At 45.6% G+C, this 18,075-nt stretch overlaps 1 protein-coding gene and 1 long non-coding RNA gene across 3 annotated transcripts in view; one reads left to right on the top strand and one right to left on the bottom strand.

Annotated features, from left to right (window-relative positions):
* The window catches only part of LOC142463189 (uncharacterized), a 35,790-nt gene extending 26,265 nt beyond the window's left edge, over window positions 1–9,525 (bottom strand). Inside the window, exon 1 of the long non-coding RNA XR_012787385.1 lies at window positions 8,772–9,525. This is a non-coding gene — a long non-coding RNA (uncharacterized LOC142463189). The remainder of the gene's footprint in view (window positions 1–8,771) is intronic.
* TTYH3 (tweety family member 3) overlaps window positions 1–18,075 on the top strand; it is a 129,220-nt gene that overhangs the window by 41,321 nt on the left and 69,824 nt on the right. For both annotated transcript variants that reach the window (XM_075565615.1, XM_075565616.1), the window contains exon 2: window positions 15,482–15,651. In XM_075565615.1, the coding sequence (XP_075421730.1) occupies window positions 15,482–15,651 (170 nt within the window). The remainder of the gene's footprint in view (window positions 1–15,481; window positions 15,652–18,075) is intronic.

The following is an 18,075-nucleotide window of genomic DNA, read 5'->3' as shown; positions in this document are numbered from 1 at the left end:
CTGTGTGTCTGAGTGCGTGCGTATGTTTATGCCTGAGTGCGTGAGTGCCTGCCTCTGTCTGTGTGTGTGTGTGTGTGTATGTGTGTGCCTGAGTGCGTGCGTGAGTGCCTGCCTCTGTCTGTGTGTGTGTGTTGCTTTACTTACCCGAGCCGTGGAGGGAGGGGGGGGGAGGGAGGGGGGGAGAGTAGCGGGTCCCTCCGCTCAAGCCTCCCCTCCCTCCGCATATCGCGGTCTGTGTATGTCAGTGCCCCGCCTGTCTGCAGTGCGGGCGCGCTGACTCTGGGAGCGGGGCCTTAGCCTAAGGTACAATTTTGGGCCTTACAAAGTGTGCAGTACCCACACAGGCTCAGGACCCCACTATACTTCCTGGGGTCCGCCAGCACATATATTTTGCCAAACCCCTTGGAGATATTTCACAAACCCCCTGATGGGAATCACTGTTCTAGGGAGTTGTCATGAGCAAGTCTTCCATGTTGATTTTGGGTTAACATTGAGGCTACATATAGTTATACTTTGTACGAGAGGCTTATTCCCCATACCCTCTGCCGTGACTCCTACACAACTTCTGTTTTTTATTATCTGGATTTTTACATCTCTGTTAAGCTAATGGAATAGTTTGGAAATCAGTGTCGCTTGACCTGAGGAAAAGAGAACTCTCGAAAGCTCATCTTATAATATCTTTTTACATGGACTAACAATTGATATCACCTAATACTGAAGTACTCATTTACTCAGGTAGAAATTTGTATGAGCTGAACGTTTATGGAACACACGCGACATCTGTGTTATGTGCAGATAATTGATCTTCATGAGAGATGGGGGGTGGAATTCTTTTGGTGGATCACGAAATGCAGAAAACGACACAGGAGACGAGCAATTAATATTCTTGCCTTTTGAAATGACATGCAGAGTTCTTGCTGAATAGAAAAAGTGACTGGTTCCACAGGAAATAAAATATACTGACAAATTGTAAAAGAGGAATGCGCAGAGATGTATCGTTGTCTTACCAGCTCATTTTAGTGCTACAATCCCCAGAATATAGAAGATTGTACTATTTTTTGGTGAATTTTGTTTCCCCTCATGGTAATTTTGGAAACCAAAGAAATAAAAAAATCGGTAATTTATGTATATGCTTTAATTCTGTCTCTTGGAAGGATCTGTATTCATTTACATTAACCGGAGCTATGTGAAAGGAGATGGAATACCCCCCTTCCCCCCAAAATGTGGTGTGTTCCTATTGGTGCTGAGAATGGATTAGACATGGAGCACGAGTGGGACACACGCTGAGGATTGCAGCCCACTTCAGCAGGTTCTGGTGTTGCTGAGCAGTCTTATGTAATTCACCAGCCAATGGGCTCTCTGAGAACCTAGGTCATGCAGACGCTCAAACATCAGCTTGCAGTTTAAAATAATCAGTGGACCCCTTAGTTGCTGGAAGGTCTTGTAGCAAAAGACTCCAGCACATGCTCTTCCTTGCAACCCTTTACTGCAATGGAAGAATTGATTGGCTGTATTACACTTTAACAGCCAGTTGGCACCACTTCAAATGTCTCTGAATGTCTTACAAACATGCATGTTGCATATGCTGAAACACAACATGTTCAGATTTCATTCCATGTATTCCATGTCTTCTCGTGGCAGAAGGATTTTAGGATCTGGGATCCCTGCTTTTGTGTATTAATCGTCCCTGCCTTGGATGCTGATTCTGAATTGGGAAGATCAAACGAGAAGTGATAACACAACCCCCTGACTTGTTTGAGATAGAAGACAGAACACGGGCTGCGGGACAGACTGTGGGGGGTCTTGGCTGGATGTTATTTCACTAATCTCTCCATTTCCTGTGCATCGTTAAATGGTTAAGTCGCGCTTTCCTGACTCACGAGCTCCACATTTTCCCAGTGTCCATGAACTTTTGCTTGAATTCTTGGATCGTTTCATCACCGCAATTGAGACTTTTCCAGTTCGTAACCTCATTCGCGCCAGAATCTTGTAACACATTACAAATTTCAATGACTTTTAAGGTTTCAAACCAGGTAACCATTTTGCCTACCAATCTTACAAATATGATGTTGCAGTGATGCATGTTTTGATAAGAGATATATCTATGGACCTATATGAATGAAACTGATGCAGTTAAAAATGAATATTTGTAACTATGATTACGTCCAGTCTTCACATGTTAAAGCAGCAGTACCTCTTGTATAGCAATATTTAGCCAAGTGACACTATTGAAGAGGATCTTTTCGGTTGCCATTCATATAATCTCAAATGTGGTCGGCAGTATTCTGTCATAAGACCTCTGTAAGTCAAGTGACTTAAATGGGGTGTCTTCCAGCATTGGACGGTGACTAATAGCAGAAGACTTTTGGTACCATAGCCTTCTCCAATCATTACCTGTTGATCACCATATATTGGCATCCAGTTATTGCACAGCCGGGAAAGCATCTGGCCAAGTGGAGGCTCTACTATAGTGTGCTCTGTAGGGTGTAGATCCCTGACTCTTCCGGAGTATATATGGTACAGGGGCTGTGTAGTGCCTACATTTCCTGTAATGCCAATTTGTACAATATGTAGTGATTCCGTTAATGCCCCAAACCCGTTTATTTTCCCCAACCTTGGGAAAACCAGGGGGCCCTGCAAAACTGACCTGTGACCTCCGGAACCCCCACAGTTCCAAAGATATTGGTACTTTTCAATGTTTTGTTTCTCTTATGGCTAGCCAGAGCTAGTCTGACCCCATTGGCAACTTTATAAAAATAGTTATATCTCAGGAACTAGGGGTTTTTCTTGAAGTCTGGGGTCCGTGAGTAGTCTCCAAGGGACACTCAGATTCAAGTAATGTAAAGAAAAAAAAAGTGTGTGTGTATATATACACTTCCCCCTCTTCCCCTCCACCCCTGAAAATACTGAGCAGAGTGTACAGCTGCTTTAAGGAAATCCGCCTGTTCATGTAGATAGGAAAGTCACTTCAACTCATAAATACAAACAACCTAAGAATGAGACTGCCACAGCCCTATTTCCTCTTTCACTGTGAATTATCTGAGTGGAGACCACAGAGAAGCCGACAAATGGCTGAATTGTCTAATAAATTGTATAAGCGATGCCTGCAGTGTCACAGTGAATTGTACCTACTGGGGGGCTCTCTTGGCAGCACATGTATTTATTGGGGGGGGGGGAGGAATTCAAGCTGCATTGTGATGTCTATTATTGTCTGCCCTAAAAGGATTGGCTAGAGAAGCCAGCCATGCAGAGCAATAGGTTACTGGCCCTTCCGGCAGCTAAGGTTTATTTTTTATTTATTTTTTTCGCACCAAGAAAATTTATTTTGTTCAATGTAACAAAACCCCTGTTTGAACACCCCGCAGTAATTTAGTTTTCCTTTGCTGTTGTGCAGTGCAGTGTTTAAGTTGTATATGTCCTGGAAATACCTTTTTGTTGAAATGTTATCTCACCCTGTAGAGTATTAAAAATCTGATGTTTTCTTGGATGGATGAGGTAGGTTCCTTGTTTTGAATGTAACCCTTCTTGCCCGTCTCTACAGGAGTTTTATATCGAGGTGTATGTGTGTATAAGCATGTGCTCAGTCTCTCATACCTGGTCAGGGTGCTGGGTCGGTGCAGGCACAGCGTAGATATGCAGGTAGAATAAGGATGGGCGCCAGGCACTTTTATAATACAAAAAGAGCTTTATTCACATCCGTTTATAAGGCTCGCCACACAAGGAAACACCTCACATTAGGCATATTAGCCAACGGCAAATCATAAAGTTACCCTGTTGGGAACGCACTGCTCTCTGGGATCAGTTTCCCCTTACTGTGTAGTGCATACCTCGTCCTCATGCATATTGGATTGGTAGTTTGCTGTAGACCTTCTGGTGAGGCTGATCCGATTTATACTCCAGAACTCCTACTAAGCACATGCTCACTATCTTCCCAAATGAGAACAATCTTGGGCCATTACTATAGGCTCTAACTAATATATGGCACGTTTCTCAACTGAAAACAATAAATGAAATAAAAAAAGGACAGGACACTCTTAAAATATATATCTATACACAAACCTATTTACAGGACTCCAGGTGAGACCCTCTGCCAGAACGCTGAGGAATCTGCTTCTAGAACATTGGGTGGAGCTATATAATAATAATAATAATTTCATATAGCGCTTTTCTCCCAATGGGACTTGGAGCATCACAATTACAGTATAGTGTGTGGTACGCAGCATGAAGCATAGGATTTTTGCAGACCCCATGCGTGCCCCATAAAGCTGTCCTCCGCTCCCGTGCCTCGCTCCCGCCTCTGTCCTTCTGCTCCCGTGCCAACGCCACTCACTAAAGTCATGAATACCATCTGCCACTAAGTTTTTCTAAGCCCATCAGAGGTAGGGGCCTATAATTAAGAAACAGAACCTTGCATAGTGCATAAACCTATTTTCACCCCAGAAAAGTCCTAAAACATTACCAATGTGGATTGGTAACCAACCATGCCCATCCTTTAAACACCGGATCATGTACAAACCGGTAGCAGTCATGCATGCAACACCTTGTCTAGTGTTTTTAAGTTTGGGGCAGCATCTCTGGGTGGACCATGCCCCCTCCCGTAAGGGTAAAGTGCTCCAGGGTAGCTGACGAAGGTGGGGATGTAGATAGGGAAGAGAAGAGGGTGATGACGCAGAAATTGTGCCACTCGCTGCATTACTGGTAAAAAGAGTACAACCACCATCCTCCCTGTATGAATGTTGCATATGTTTATGGCTACCCTGTTAAATTGGTAATAGGGCCCCCCCCTCCCCCCAAAGAAGAGAAACGAGCAGTGAATAAGGAGCTGGGGGAGTTCTGCTTTGGTTGGTTGTTTTTAATCTCGACTTGATTGGCGGGTTATCTTATGATACAGACTGGAGCCATAGCATCGCGTTTGGGCATCTCGTCCAGTTGGTAATCGGTGTTTGGGAGTGTCCTTCCATGTGGGGTGTGGTGGCTTACTTGGCATGGCACGGGTCAGTTTGGGAAACTACAATTGGGTTGATTAACTTGAGTGTGTTAAATAAAAGCTGTGGCCTTATTCTTCCAGAATGTTGTTGGTTGTTTGGTCACTTTTGGGGGCTATTGCGCCCACCCTAGTAAATGTATTTCATAGTTCAATAAATGTTTACCCACCCAAGATATGTTTAACGCATTGCATCAGAGTATACAATATACCAACGCCCCCTAATCATTTTAAGCCTAAACCAGAAGTGGCCAACTCCAATCCTCAAGGGCCACCAACAGATCAGGTTTTAAGGCTATCCCTGCTTCAGCACAGGTGGCTCAGTCAATGACTCAGCCACCTGTGCTGAAGCAGGGATATTCCGAATACCTGGCCTGTTGGTGGCCCTTGAGGATTGCACTTGGCCGCCCCCTGCTATAGGAGTTTAACTCGTATAATCTTCGTGCCTCGTCCCCTGAGCATGTCCTGATCCTTATTCTTTTACTTCTGAGGTTACATGGGTAACATTACAGAGCTCTGGGGAGAGATCCAATTTAACCCGCCGGACACTTCATATTTCAAACGCTGAGCATTAGATTTCTAAAATGAAAACTGCTTTGGGAAGTGCAAAGAAAATGCCCCCCCACCCTCTATCCCCCCACAAATTGCAATCAGTGCTAACTACTGACTTTACTAGCACTTACTACCAGTGTGAGGACCTAATAACTAATTTTCTTGCCACATTTCAGGTATAACCACCAGCAATCTAATCTAATGGCCTAGCATTAACCTGCAATCATGTCATACACAACCACAGTATAAGCCAATAAATGGTACCGCCCCTAATACTTGTGTCTCTTTTTAAATAGAAATATTGTGTTCATGTTCCAACTTGAACTGCAGCGATTCCTGCCATTGACGGTTAGAATTATGCTTTCCAGTTCAAAACTAAATCTGTAACGCACAAGGACTTGGGAGGGGGTTGGGGAGAGAAAGGGTCAGAGCTGCATTTTCCGGAGGACGGACTCTTGGACAAGATGCCAGATTTGAGCTGACCTTCAATTAATAAAGATTTAGCCAATAAGTGCCGGTCGCAGGCAACTGGTTTTGCGGAGAAAGATCTGAGCTCTTCCTCAGTGCAGGACACACTGGATCTCCGCCAGTATTCCAGCCGGTGAAACGGGCGCCGGAGCACGAGATGACAACCAGTGAAAGGCGCTCTGTGAGTGGAACGCGTTTCCTGGCCCCCAATTTGTAATTTGAACTTGGAAAAGATCACTGAAATCTGTTTAAAGGGAGCTGCCCAAATCACGGTCTGCTGTTTGTATGGAAGTTTAATGAGCAAGGCTCACACACAACTGGAGAGACTAAAATGTGCCAAGAGATGAAACGTTAATATCTAGTCACGCGCAAATCCGTGGTGTGCGCAGAATCCTGGTGACTTAAAGCGGCATTATCTGCAAAATCCTGTGTGTGGTTTTCTATTAAATAAATCGGTTGTGTAGTGTTACATAGTACACACGCACGCACACACACACTCTTTATGGCCTTTTTAATTAGTTTTAATGCATTAAGCCAGGGGCGGGGGAAAAAAGATTTTCCCCCTGGTGCCCGAGTTGCGACGATGACATAACCCGTCAAGTCAGCGCTGTGGCCGCCAGCAGCGCGCCTGATCCTGCGTCACTACAGTGACGGCAGAAGGGGATGCGCTGTGATGCCGCTTGTTGACTGACGGGTTAAGTCACCACCGTGCCACTCAGTGTGAGGTCTGTGTGTCCCACAATGACACGCTGACACACACTTCCTCTGACATACTAAGCCCCTGTGCGGGTGGCGGGATTGGGGGGTGTTTCAGAACATCCACCACCACTCAAAAGTTTGGCTCCGAAAAATTCGAGCTGGCGCCTAAGTTTTTGTTAATGTTCGTGCAACCATTTAGGGAACCATGTAGAGTGCGCTGGGAAGTCGGACCTTCACCGATGGAACACGGGAGAACAATCGATCGGCAGCTTAGATAATTACATTAAAGGTTAGCCACTGCTGCATCTATTACAATGGCCAGTCAATGCCACTTTAACTACTTAGATGCCAGAGGTGCCAGCAACACGCTACAAGGGCTAAAGACAACCCGTAACTTTGGAAGGGAAAATGTACAATGGGGAGTGTTGCAGATGCATTTTTGCTTTAGCAGAGCGATGTCTGGCATATTGTATACCCAGTACTCCTTTCCCAACAGACAGTGTTACCGTTTTACCAAATGTATGGTTACCAGCGCAGAGACCATACCTGTCTTTCATTACCCCCCAGATGTTTGGCTGACTTGGGAGGCTTTGCCTGTTCACTGTTCAGCCTATCCATCACTCTCTCCATTACTCGGTGTGCTATGAGATTTGTATAAATAAAGGCCGAGCGATATAATTCCTTGCGTTTTATTACCGAAGATGAGGGCTCCAAGCGTATAAGTATTTCCCTGATCTCCTTCACCCTCCTGTCAGTGTATAAAGCAAATGAGAGCGTCACTCCTGTGAACCTCTCATTTAGTTTTTTAATAGACTATTACTGAATCAAAGCTTAAACAAGTTTACCATCCATCAACATAACGCACATGCATCAACATAACGCACATGCATCAACATAACGCACATGCATCAACATAACGCACATGCATCAACATAACGCACATGCATCAACATAACGCACATGCATCAACATAACGCACATGCATCAACATAACGCACATGCATCAACATAACGCACATGCATCAACATAACGCACATGCATCAATATAAACCAGAGGGATCAACTCCAGTCCTCAAGCGCCCCCCCCCCCCCCAACAGGTCAGGTTTTCCGAATATCCTTGCTTCAGCACAGGTGCTTTCGACTGAACCTCTGATTGAGCCACCTGTGCTGAAGCTGGGATATCCTGAAAACCTGGCCTGTTGAAGGGGACAGTCCTGTATTTGGACACTGTCCAGTAAAAAGTTAGAGGTAATACTGGACTTGTATGTGTATACGGTATTACCTCTCTGGACATAGAAAAGGGCAGCTGCTGGGGTCCTGGGCAGCTTCCTCCACCGTTATTGGTAGCCTCTGGGTCATGTAGCCAATCAGGTGGATGTGTGGGGCCAAGGAGAGGAGGAAACCGCTGGGAGCGAGAGGTGTGTGTCTGTAGTTTTGGAGAAGCCACCTGGCAACCCTAGCTAGAAGGGTCTTCAGCATTGTGTTAACATTAACCCTATCCCTGTCAGAGGTGCCTGTAATGTATTTCAGAGCGTTACATTTTAAAGGGGTAGTCCTTCCTAGGACCAAATTGAACTAATTACAGTGATGGGGTTTTATTTTATGTAGCCCTTTTTCTGAACCCTCCCAAAGGAACTACTGGTCGCTGTACAACACCTGCGGCTCCAGGAGATCTGAGCCTCCGCTAGCTGGGAGCCTGGGATAACACTCATACATTTACTTAGCGCAGCGCCTCCACTTACCCAGGATCCCCGTGATGTGAGATTCCCCTGGGCAAGAAATACATACACACACATGTAATGCAACCAACTTTACTGTATTAACGATAATGCATGGCAACCTTATCACTCTATAATGCAACAGGTAACCTTAGTGGCCCAGCCACTCTCATCAGGAATAACGTGTTTGTCCCCCCCACCGCGTGCCCCACACACCGTGTCCATGTATGATACTATATGGTATAGGCTCAGTCTTGTAACAACTCGCTCAGTGTTCCTATAAAGAGTTTAGCCTAAGGCGGGATCAGCGCCTGATGACCGGTGTTGGTGCACTTGATGATATAGTACCTGCCGAGCACTCGGATCTGCAACTGCTTCACAAAGGATCCGTCGAGCTCCGACCCGACATCCAGGATCCACCGTCGGGAAGACCCCACCAAGATGGCCTCTGCAGCCGCAACGAAGAGCAGCGCCCAACCTTCTGCACGGGTACGCAGCGTCAATGGAGTCCCTATCTGACTCCGTGAACTAATGTGACACTCGCTGTACTATAGGCCGTCCCTACAGCACAGCAACCTTGGATAGCTTTAGGGAACACTCCTAGGGGCCTACGGGGTAGCCTATCCTATGCAGGTGGGTCACTGACCCCCTGCACCCACACTACCTCTCCCGTACCTACCCGGGTCCCCTCTCCCTAACCTCTGCAGCAAACACACTGCACACACACTCAACCTGCAGCAACCGCACTGCACTCAACCGGTACCTGCAGATATACTGCACTGCACATACTGTGCCTACTTGTCAGCGCTCACAGCACTACCAGCCGTGACACTGACAAGACTGCACGCTCACACACCTAAGGGCAGAGTCCCTAACCTAGGGCCCTCCCTCAGTACCTACCCACTACCCTAACAGGGATTGGGGCCTGCCTGGGATCTGGGGAACCTTACCTGGTGTAGGAGCCACTTGCTCCCTACACCCTTCCTCCCCTTCCTGCTCCCAGCTCCAACTGCCTGCTCCAAAGCCCGCGAAATATATCTATATGCTCCTCCAGGGAATCCTGGGCGCTCATTGGCCACTATGAGGCACCTGGTGCCTGCCTCCCTATGCCTCCTGGGAGTTGTAGTCCCGTGGAGGCTGCTATAGCATTGGGGCCGCATGCGCACTTGCACTGCGCATGCGCGAGTCTGCAATGGCCGCCGCAACCTCTTTCTTGCTGTCCCTGCACTCGCGCGACTTCTGCCGAGATTCTCTAGCTAATGCTGCGCATGCACGATCCCGCGCACGCTCGCGCAATCAGTCATGGCGGCCCCCGCTAGCCGGGTGCGCCGCCGGGGCTCCAGGGACTCCGGTCGCTCCCTGCACTGGCCCCCACCTTCGCGAGCAGCCGGCGGGCCCGTCGCTGGCTCCGGCGGGACCCGCGACCGCTTGGCCCGCTACAGAGGGGGTCTCTGGAGCTGAAATAAGACCGGGGCCACATTTATATATCTTTTTATTGAAGAAAAAAATATGTTACCAGCACAGTATATTACAAACCATCTCATCCAAATGTTCATACAGTTGCTTTATAAGTATTATAAGTATGAAGAGTAATTGTTGTGTGCCATTTTAAAGTTAATAAATAATCTTTTCTACTGCCTCTATTTTCTGTAGCGGATAAACTTTTCAATTTGGGACTCTACCGTTAACAAAACAGGAAGGGTGAAAGGGGTGGCCAGGAACCAGCACTAGCAAATCAATAACAAAATAAAAATTTTAAAAAAAGGGCAAACCTGTGATTTAGAATAGTAAAGTGAAGTGAGATTTGATAAGGGCTTTATAGGTGTGATATTAATAAGAAATGTTATAAAGCCGTGCTTGTTTCCTGATTAGTCTGTTTGTGCTTTTGACAGAATCCAGTTACATGTTTTAGGGCTCTCATCTGGGTAATTGATGGGTGCTTACCCAAATCTGACACCTATAAGTATTTGAAATGCATTTTTTTTAAAGTTAGACTGGGGGGGAACGGGTCGTTTGTATTTAAAACCTCCAGCTATTTCGCTGACTCAGAAGTCATTGGACCCCTGTTTACTGGAAAAATATGTCAAATGAAAAATATGTAATTGGCACACACAAAACCACAATGTAGCAAAATGTGTCCGAAAATGCGATGATCCCTTCACAAAGGCACTAGGTTCAGTTAGAGCCCAAAGACATTTTAGATTTGTTATACAAAAGGTGTACAGTGCTTGTTTACAGAAAAGGAATTTTCTAAAAACATGTATACGCACGCGCACACACACACACACTTTATTGTTTAATACAATAGGATCTAAAAAAGCAGCCTCGTATGTGATCACGTACTAGACTCCACAACAGGTTTGTGAGATTGAAACATGAGAATTTCTGTGTTATTGGTATAACACCCCCCTCAGATTAATTCTGATTTTGGTACCAGTAGGCAATTGCTTTTAAAGACATAATTTGTCCTTTGGCAAAACTTAGACGCACCTTTTTTTTGTGGGTGTGACTTCTCCTTACTCATCAGTCTTTCCGTGACCTTTTTATGGCTGGGGGGAGAATCTGAGAGTACTGTATAAAATACTGCATAACACTCTCTATAACCCACGGAATAATGCTACCGTCAGCATTGCATTCATATGATTTTGCCGTAGTTTTGAAGGGGGAATGAAATGGCTGAAATATGCAACCCGGGCGCCTCGTGATATTTACTGTATTTTGGCTCGTCCCAATCCTATATCTCTTATCCTTGTGAATTGCACCAGATTTGAATGATGTTACATTATGGGGGATCCTTAATTTGTAATATAGTGACCCTCTTCTCATCTCCTATCTGCTGGCCAGAAAGGAGTCCGGAATTGTTATGATGCCCCCTTTGAAGACCCAAGGTCAGAGCAGATGACCGCTCTGGTACATCTGTCTGTATACTGTCACCAGTCCCTTCACTTCTAAACCTATTCCCTTCTCATTGTTTTACTGGCCTGTTAATGCAGATACCATGACAAACCCCAGGTTACTCTCACAGGAGACAGGAAAACAGGTCGTTTTTTTTTTGTTTTTTTTTTTAAATAATTAACCCCTTGGTTGCTGTATTTGTTCACACAACTTGACATATGTCTCTAGCACAGTGGTTTTTCAACAGAGGTTCATAGGGCATCCCTAAAGGGTTCCCTGCAATTTTCATGTAATTTGAAGATTGTACCAAATACCGAATAATTTACAATACATCTGATCTCAGATGCGCTGTTAGAGAGGGTTGGGGTTCCTTACAGTGCATCTGATATTAGACGATCTATTAGAGAGTTGGGGTTCATCAGAATCTCACATAGGTTTCCTTAATCAAAAAAGGTTGGAAATCACTGCTCTAGAACAGGGGGGGGGCATGGTTTTATTGGGGGTGGCGCGGGCGGTTGCAGAGGCCCCGCGTTCTTCCCCAAGGCATTAAAATTAAATGCCGAAGGATCGCTTGAGGCCTCTGGAACCTCGAATTTCCTTGCTTCAGCCAGCGCCTTGAAGCGTCTCCATAGCAACGCGGCGTCAAATGACCCACACGTCATTTGACGCCGCACTGAGTGAAAGAGGGGGGGGGCGTGAGCACCGAGGGACAAGAGGTAGAGGGGTGCAGGAGCAAAAGTTTGTGCACCCCTACTTTAGCATGATGGATGTCGCTGATCTGTAAGTGCTTGTACTGACCCTACCTTATTTGTCTTAACTCTGTGCCCAGGACATACTTGAAAACGAGAGGTAACTCTCAATGTATTACTTCCTGGTAAAATATTTTATAAATAAATAAATAATAACCTCCCCTTATCTTTATTTGTTCTCTGATAAGAACATGGGGTTGGGGGGAGGGATAAGGGGGGGGGAAAGCATGTGATTGACAAACACTTCCCCATTCAGAGGTCCCTAAGAAATCCAGCTGGCTGACTGTGGGATAGCACCATTAAAACACTAGACCAAATTCAACATGTCCTTTTTTAAAAAAACATTTGTTTAAATATAGTCACATTAATTGTACCTTTTTAAAAAAAAGTCTCCGTGCAGCAGTGGGTTAGCACAATGGCTAAAACACGTGACTACTGTGCTTTCACTAGTTTGCTGTTGGATTTTAATTCCCTTAGCCACAGAAAATGCATCCACCACAAGCCCTTATGCCAGAGCGGAGCTGCCTGTGCCCACTGTGACGAGGCACCTGGAACGGAAGCTGTTGCCCATTGGCTGTGAATGATGGCATAGCTTGACACCTCGGGAAAGGAAAGCCATGCACGGGTAGTAATGTGGTCTCAGGCTTTATAGGAATGTGGCTCTGATAACAGGAACCTTTGCTCTGCTTTGTTTGCGAAGCTAAATGCCATTTGCAGTAACGAGTTTGCATGAACATTTCAGACCGCCCGTATTGAGCATCTACACCAGGGCTGATTTTGGTTCTGTTTACACCTGTAGCTGAGTTTTCTAATGATTTTAAAAAGGAGTCAAATTGTAGTTGACACCTTGTTTATCATGTTACTGAATTCATTTAAAGCTGCCGTATGTCTTGCCTACAGAAATGGGAGTTGTATAGTGTAAGCACTCAGCCCTATATCATCTCTCACTTTGTGCACCTCCTACACCTCTGCTGAACCAGCTTTGCAATGCCAGCAAACGTCCTAGGACTACTTTCCTGTGCAAAATGGATAGGCCGCAAAAGGTGTGCTCATGTTGCATGTCACTACCCAGACTCCTTATGTGCCGTTTAATTGCTGAATGACAGTGGGGGGAATGGAGGTTGGGTGCACCCATGGGAGACATTTGACTGGACGTATGAGTGTATTTTCTGTGCAGCACCTTATACAGTGGAAGTTTGTGTTACATAATAACCATAACATCATTTTCATGTAGTTTGTCATTAAAAAAAAAAATCCAGATTCCTGGGACTTACTTTGTTTAACGTATGATAGAGTGGGAGATTTTTTTTTTTAAACATAACTAATAACGCAGTGGTGTGACTCAATGTTTTTGGCATGTGTTAATCTTCTTTTCGTGTTCTAATGCATCTGTATGTAGGAGTTCTCAGAGCTGCCTACAGAAAGCTGGGGGGTGTTGTCACGCTTGCTTTTTAGTAAAAGAAAGTCGCAGTTTAGCGCGATAATCAATTCCACCCACTTGGTTCCAAACCCACGCCATGCATCACTTTATACCCCTTCCCAGCTGGAGAGGCCAGCAACATATGGCAGTGCCAGTCCCTACAGCAGGTCGTCCATGTACCAGGGCAGCCACCTGAGTCCCAACATCCCGCCTGGTCGTATCGGGCCCATTTACGTAGCTAGTCCCCACGCCCCTTCACTTGGTTGGGCTGTAAGGTGTCTTCCAGGGGGTCTCTTAGATAATAGCACTACTGGGTAACGTCATTTAGGGTCACCCCGACCGTTGGCCCATAATCTCTCGTTTTGGTTTTGTGTGCTGATTTGCCCTTAGTTGTCATGTTTTCTAAGTTGGAGCTCTATGTCCGGTGTGGTCAACTTCAGTGCACAAGGTCAGGTTTTCAGGATATCCCTGCTTCAGCACAGGTGGTCCAGTAACAGCCACTGATTGAGCCACCGGTGCTGAAGCAGGGATATCCTGAAAACCTGACCTGTTGGTGGCCTTTGGGGACAGGAGTTGTCCGCCCCTGTTCTATGTATCTGGTAGTGTCTCATACCAGTTGGTGCTTTGCATTGGTGCATGTTCATTTTGTGATTGGAGTTAACAAAGGTACCCGTGGAGTTATGTGGGGTGTTTAAGAGCATGACGGGAACCTCCTTGTCTATAGTACCAGTATATACTGTTTATACCTTTATAGGTAACTACGGTGTTTCATTTGTCACCCACATTTGTACAGCGCCACAGAACTTGTTGGCACTAGTGATGCAGGCAGATCATGTGAAAATGGCCTCTTTTTCAGTGGCAGAAAAAAATCTGCCGCAAACTCGCAGTTTGCAAGTGATTCGCCAAACATTAAGTCAGCAGGCATTGTAATTTAATTTAACATGCTAAGTTGCAACATTCTCTAAGACTGATACATTTGCTTAATACATAGACCAGTTGTTTCCAACCCTTTTTTTGGTGAAAGAAGCATATGAGAAATGCTGAGAAACCCCAAACCTCTCTAATAGCGCGTCTGAGATCAGATGCAGTATAAGGAACCCCAACCCTCTCTAATAGCGCGTCTGAGATCAGATGCATTGTAAGGAACCCCGACCCTCTCTAATAGCGCGTCTGAGATCAGATGCATTGTAAGGAACCCCAACCCTCTCTAATAGCGCGTCTGAGATCAGATGCATTGTAAGGAACCCCAACCCTCTCTAATAGCGCGTCTGAGATCAGATACAATCAGGTACAATTTTCAAATGACCTGAAAATTGCAGGGAACTCTTGTGGAACCCAAGTGTTCCTAGGAACCCCTGTTGAAAAACACTGACCTAGACCAGGGGTGCGCAGTGTTTTTAACCTGCGCCCCCCCCCCCCCTCCCCGCCTGCTTACCTCCTAGCTCGCGCTCCCCCTCGGCTCTGGCGTCAAATGACGTCGCCAGGTCATGTGATGTCCCGTTGCCATTGCAACGCAACGTCGCGTGACCTCCACGTCGTCATTTGATGGCAGTTACCAAAGACCAGGCAGGAGAAGCTTTAGAGGCATTGCGCGGTCCCCCAGGCATTTAATTGAAATGCCTTGGGGGAGAGCGTGGGACCTCTGTAGTCACCGCGTCCCCCCTGGAAATTCTCCCGCCCCCCACTTTGCGCACCCCTGACCTAGACTATAAATTGGGCCCATACACCATGTTTTGCTCGCTGTGAGATGGTATTTCGCTGAAAGGTTACTAATTGGGTGACATTAATGGCCCGATTTAAGGGTTGGGGGAACGTTTAGCAGGGAATCGAATTAGGGAGAAAAAAAGGCTTCAACTATCGCTAATGCGTTTCGGACAGTTCGGCCCGTCTGCATTTGTACACCTTGTAATGAAGTGATAACAGCACACATCTGCAGACGGCCCTTTTACTCCTGTTTTACTTGTGTGCTGAGAATGTGACTCTGTTTTGCACAGGCCCTGATGCTCGTGGGCTGCATTGCACTGTCCTGTCTGGCTGCCGACCTTCTCTTCCTGCTCTTCTATTCCTTCTGGTTCTGCTGTCGCCATCGGAAAACCGAGGAGAACACAAATGCAGATTGCTGCTGCACTGCCTGGTGTGTCATTATTGCCACCCTCGTCTGCAGGTGAGAACTGTGTGTCTGTCTGTCTGTGTATACATGGGGTGAGAAACTCCAGCCCTGAGGGGCCACCAACAGGTCAGGTTTTCAGGATATCTTGAGCACAGGTGGCTCAATCAGTGGCTCAGTCTTCCACAGAGTTGCCACCCCTGCTGTATGCACGCGCATACATATAGATTTATATTTGCGCATACATATAGATTTATATTTGTGCATACATATAGATTTATATTTGTATATGTCTGTGCATGTTTTTTGCATTCTCTGCGATTTGAATAACCCTATAAATGTAATAATAAATAATAAAACATATATTTAACGGCGGGAATGATTCTGTTGTAGATTACAGGAAAACGCAGGGAAATACAACGGAAACGCAACATATCAGGCGATGCAGTGTAACGACTAAATTTTTAGTTGCAACAATGATTTGTTGTGAAAAGTTTTTGTTTGTTTTATTTGTTGCTTATGCCAACTCTTGGGGATCCAATGTATTCCACGGGATTTAGGTCACTTTAAAGCAGCAGTTCCTTTTTAAAAAAATATGTTTATCTGTATATCTATATATCATGGGATCTCTGGAGCTGGACCACGGTAATTAAGCCACGTGGATGACATTGCGGCTTCCTATTGGTCTGCGTAACGCAGGAGATTTAAGCACCATTTTGTTTCCCCGGTGAGTGATACTACTGGCGGCACCTTCCCCGGTATGTATCTCAGGAACCTGGGGGTCCCAAGAGCTGAAATTAGTGTGGTTCCACTCCGGAGACCCCCTGCTTCCTATCTCTGTTGGAAAGGGAGGGGGAGACAGAATTTCTCCTTTTAAAAGAACATCTTGAAATGATTAGCCTGTAACCCCAGCAGATATTGGTGGTTACAGTCAGCCTGTGATCACGGTTAGGGGCTTTGTTATTGTCAACATAACAAACTCACGTTGTCTGTTGGTCAGTGCATAGCCTTCCAGTCATGTCTTTGTAATCATTTCCTCCTATCCGCTCCTGCCTCGCATCACGTGGCAGTGCCGTTGAAGGAAGGTTTTCCCATCCGGCAGCCATGGAAATTGATCAAGAAGCAATAGAATAAATCGCTACTCTTACATGGTGTTTATTATGGAAGAGGCAAAGCTTTTGTGTTCAAAGGTTTCAAATCAAGGGGGGGAGAGAAATGGATATCCAGATACAAACCCTCAATGGTTCTTTAGATCAGCAGGATTGTGTTTGTGGATAAGCCACCTGTGTGTAACATGGCCTGCCTGTTATAAACACACCGAACTTCTCTTATTTAGGGAATTCTTGTTTCCTGTGTCTCTGCCCCTTCCCTGTCATCGGCTTTTATAGGATTGGGTAAGCCCAATAGCTGAAGCTTCTGCAGCTTACAAGACAGGGCTCTAGTGCCAGTGATGGAAACTTCCCAGGAAACCAGTGAGATTTGGAGGAAGGAGCAGCAGAAAAAAATACATTCTAATGGAAAAATTGTCAAATTGTACGACTTACAAGGAAGTCTGCGAGCATCGAGTCATTCTGGGTCCCCAATAAGATAATTCCTTTGCCCAATAAGGGAAACTTGCTACATGCCACCACTACTGGAAGTGTGTTCCCCAGTGGGATGGATGCAGAATGTAGATGTGTATTGTTCTGACTATATACCCCAGAGGCATGCTTTCTGCACTTAAAGGTACACTTTACAATGTATTCTAAATGCAATATGATTAGCTGGAAGTGGTTACTGGTTATATCTTTTGATTTATATGACTGTGTGTGTGTGTGTGTGTGTGTGTGTGTGTGTGTATATATATTCTTCTTTGATTGTAAGGCAAAGGACATTTCCTTTCAATACGATTTATCTCCCTTTTAGATTTGTATCAAACAAACCCCTTTAAAATGAGCTGCAAAGCGCTCTGTGACTATTTATCAGGTGTAGAATGGGACCTGCCTCCCTGTCACTGCTTTCCTGTTAAAGCCCTTCCCCAGCTGTTAGCAATGCGGTGTGGGGTTTTGTGTGTATTGGATGAGGGCAGAGTGTCACATTAGGATACAGTGGGAGGACCTCTGTACAGTATGCCATGTAAATAAAGGCAGAGACCGTCAGTGGGGATGAGTGTGACTGGCTGTTCTTGTCTCTGATTCACACTTTGCTGAGAGGGCTGGACAAAGATTAGAGACCTTTAAAGTGGTTACTCCTAATTGAAGCCTGTTGTACTGTTGTGGGGACCCTTTTGTTTCGGAGGATAGAGAAGACGCCTATCCTTTTAGTTATATTGCTGAATTTACATATGTTAGATCTTAACAATGTGTGTGTTACATTATATATAGATTTATCACCATCTTCAGCCCGTGTCTCCCGTCGCTGGATGAAGCCTCCCCAATGATCTTCCATGTTCCGCGGTTACAGCCTCTCGTTCACGTCGCTCCAACACTCTCTGATTTCTTT

This window comes from Ascaphus truei, chromosome 11 (assembly GCF_040206685.1).
Source record: "Ascaphus truei isolate aAscTru1 chromosome 11, aAscTru1.hap1, whole genome shotgun sequence".
NCBI lineage: Eukaryota > Metazoa > Chordata > Amphibia > Anura > Ascaphidae > Ascaphus > Ascaphus truei.
This window is presented reverse-complemented; position numbering and strand designations above follow the sequence as displayed.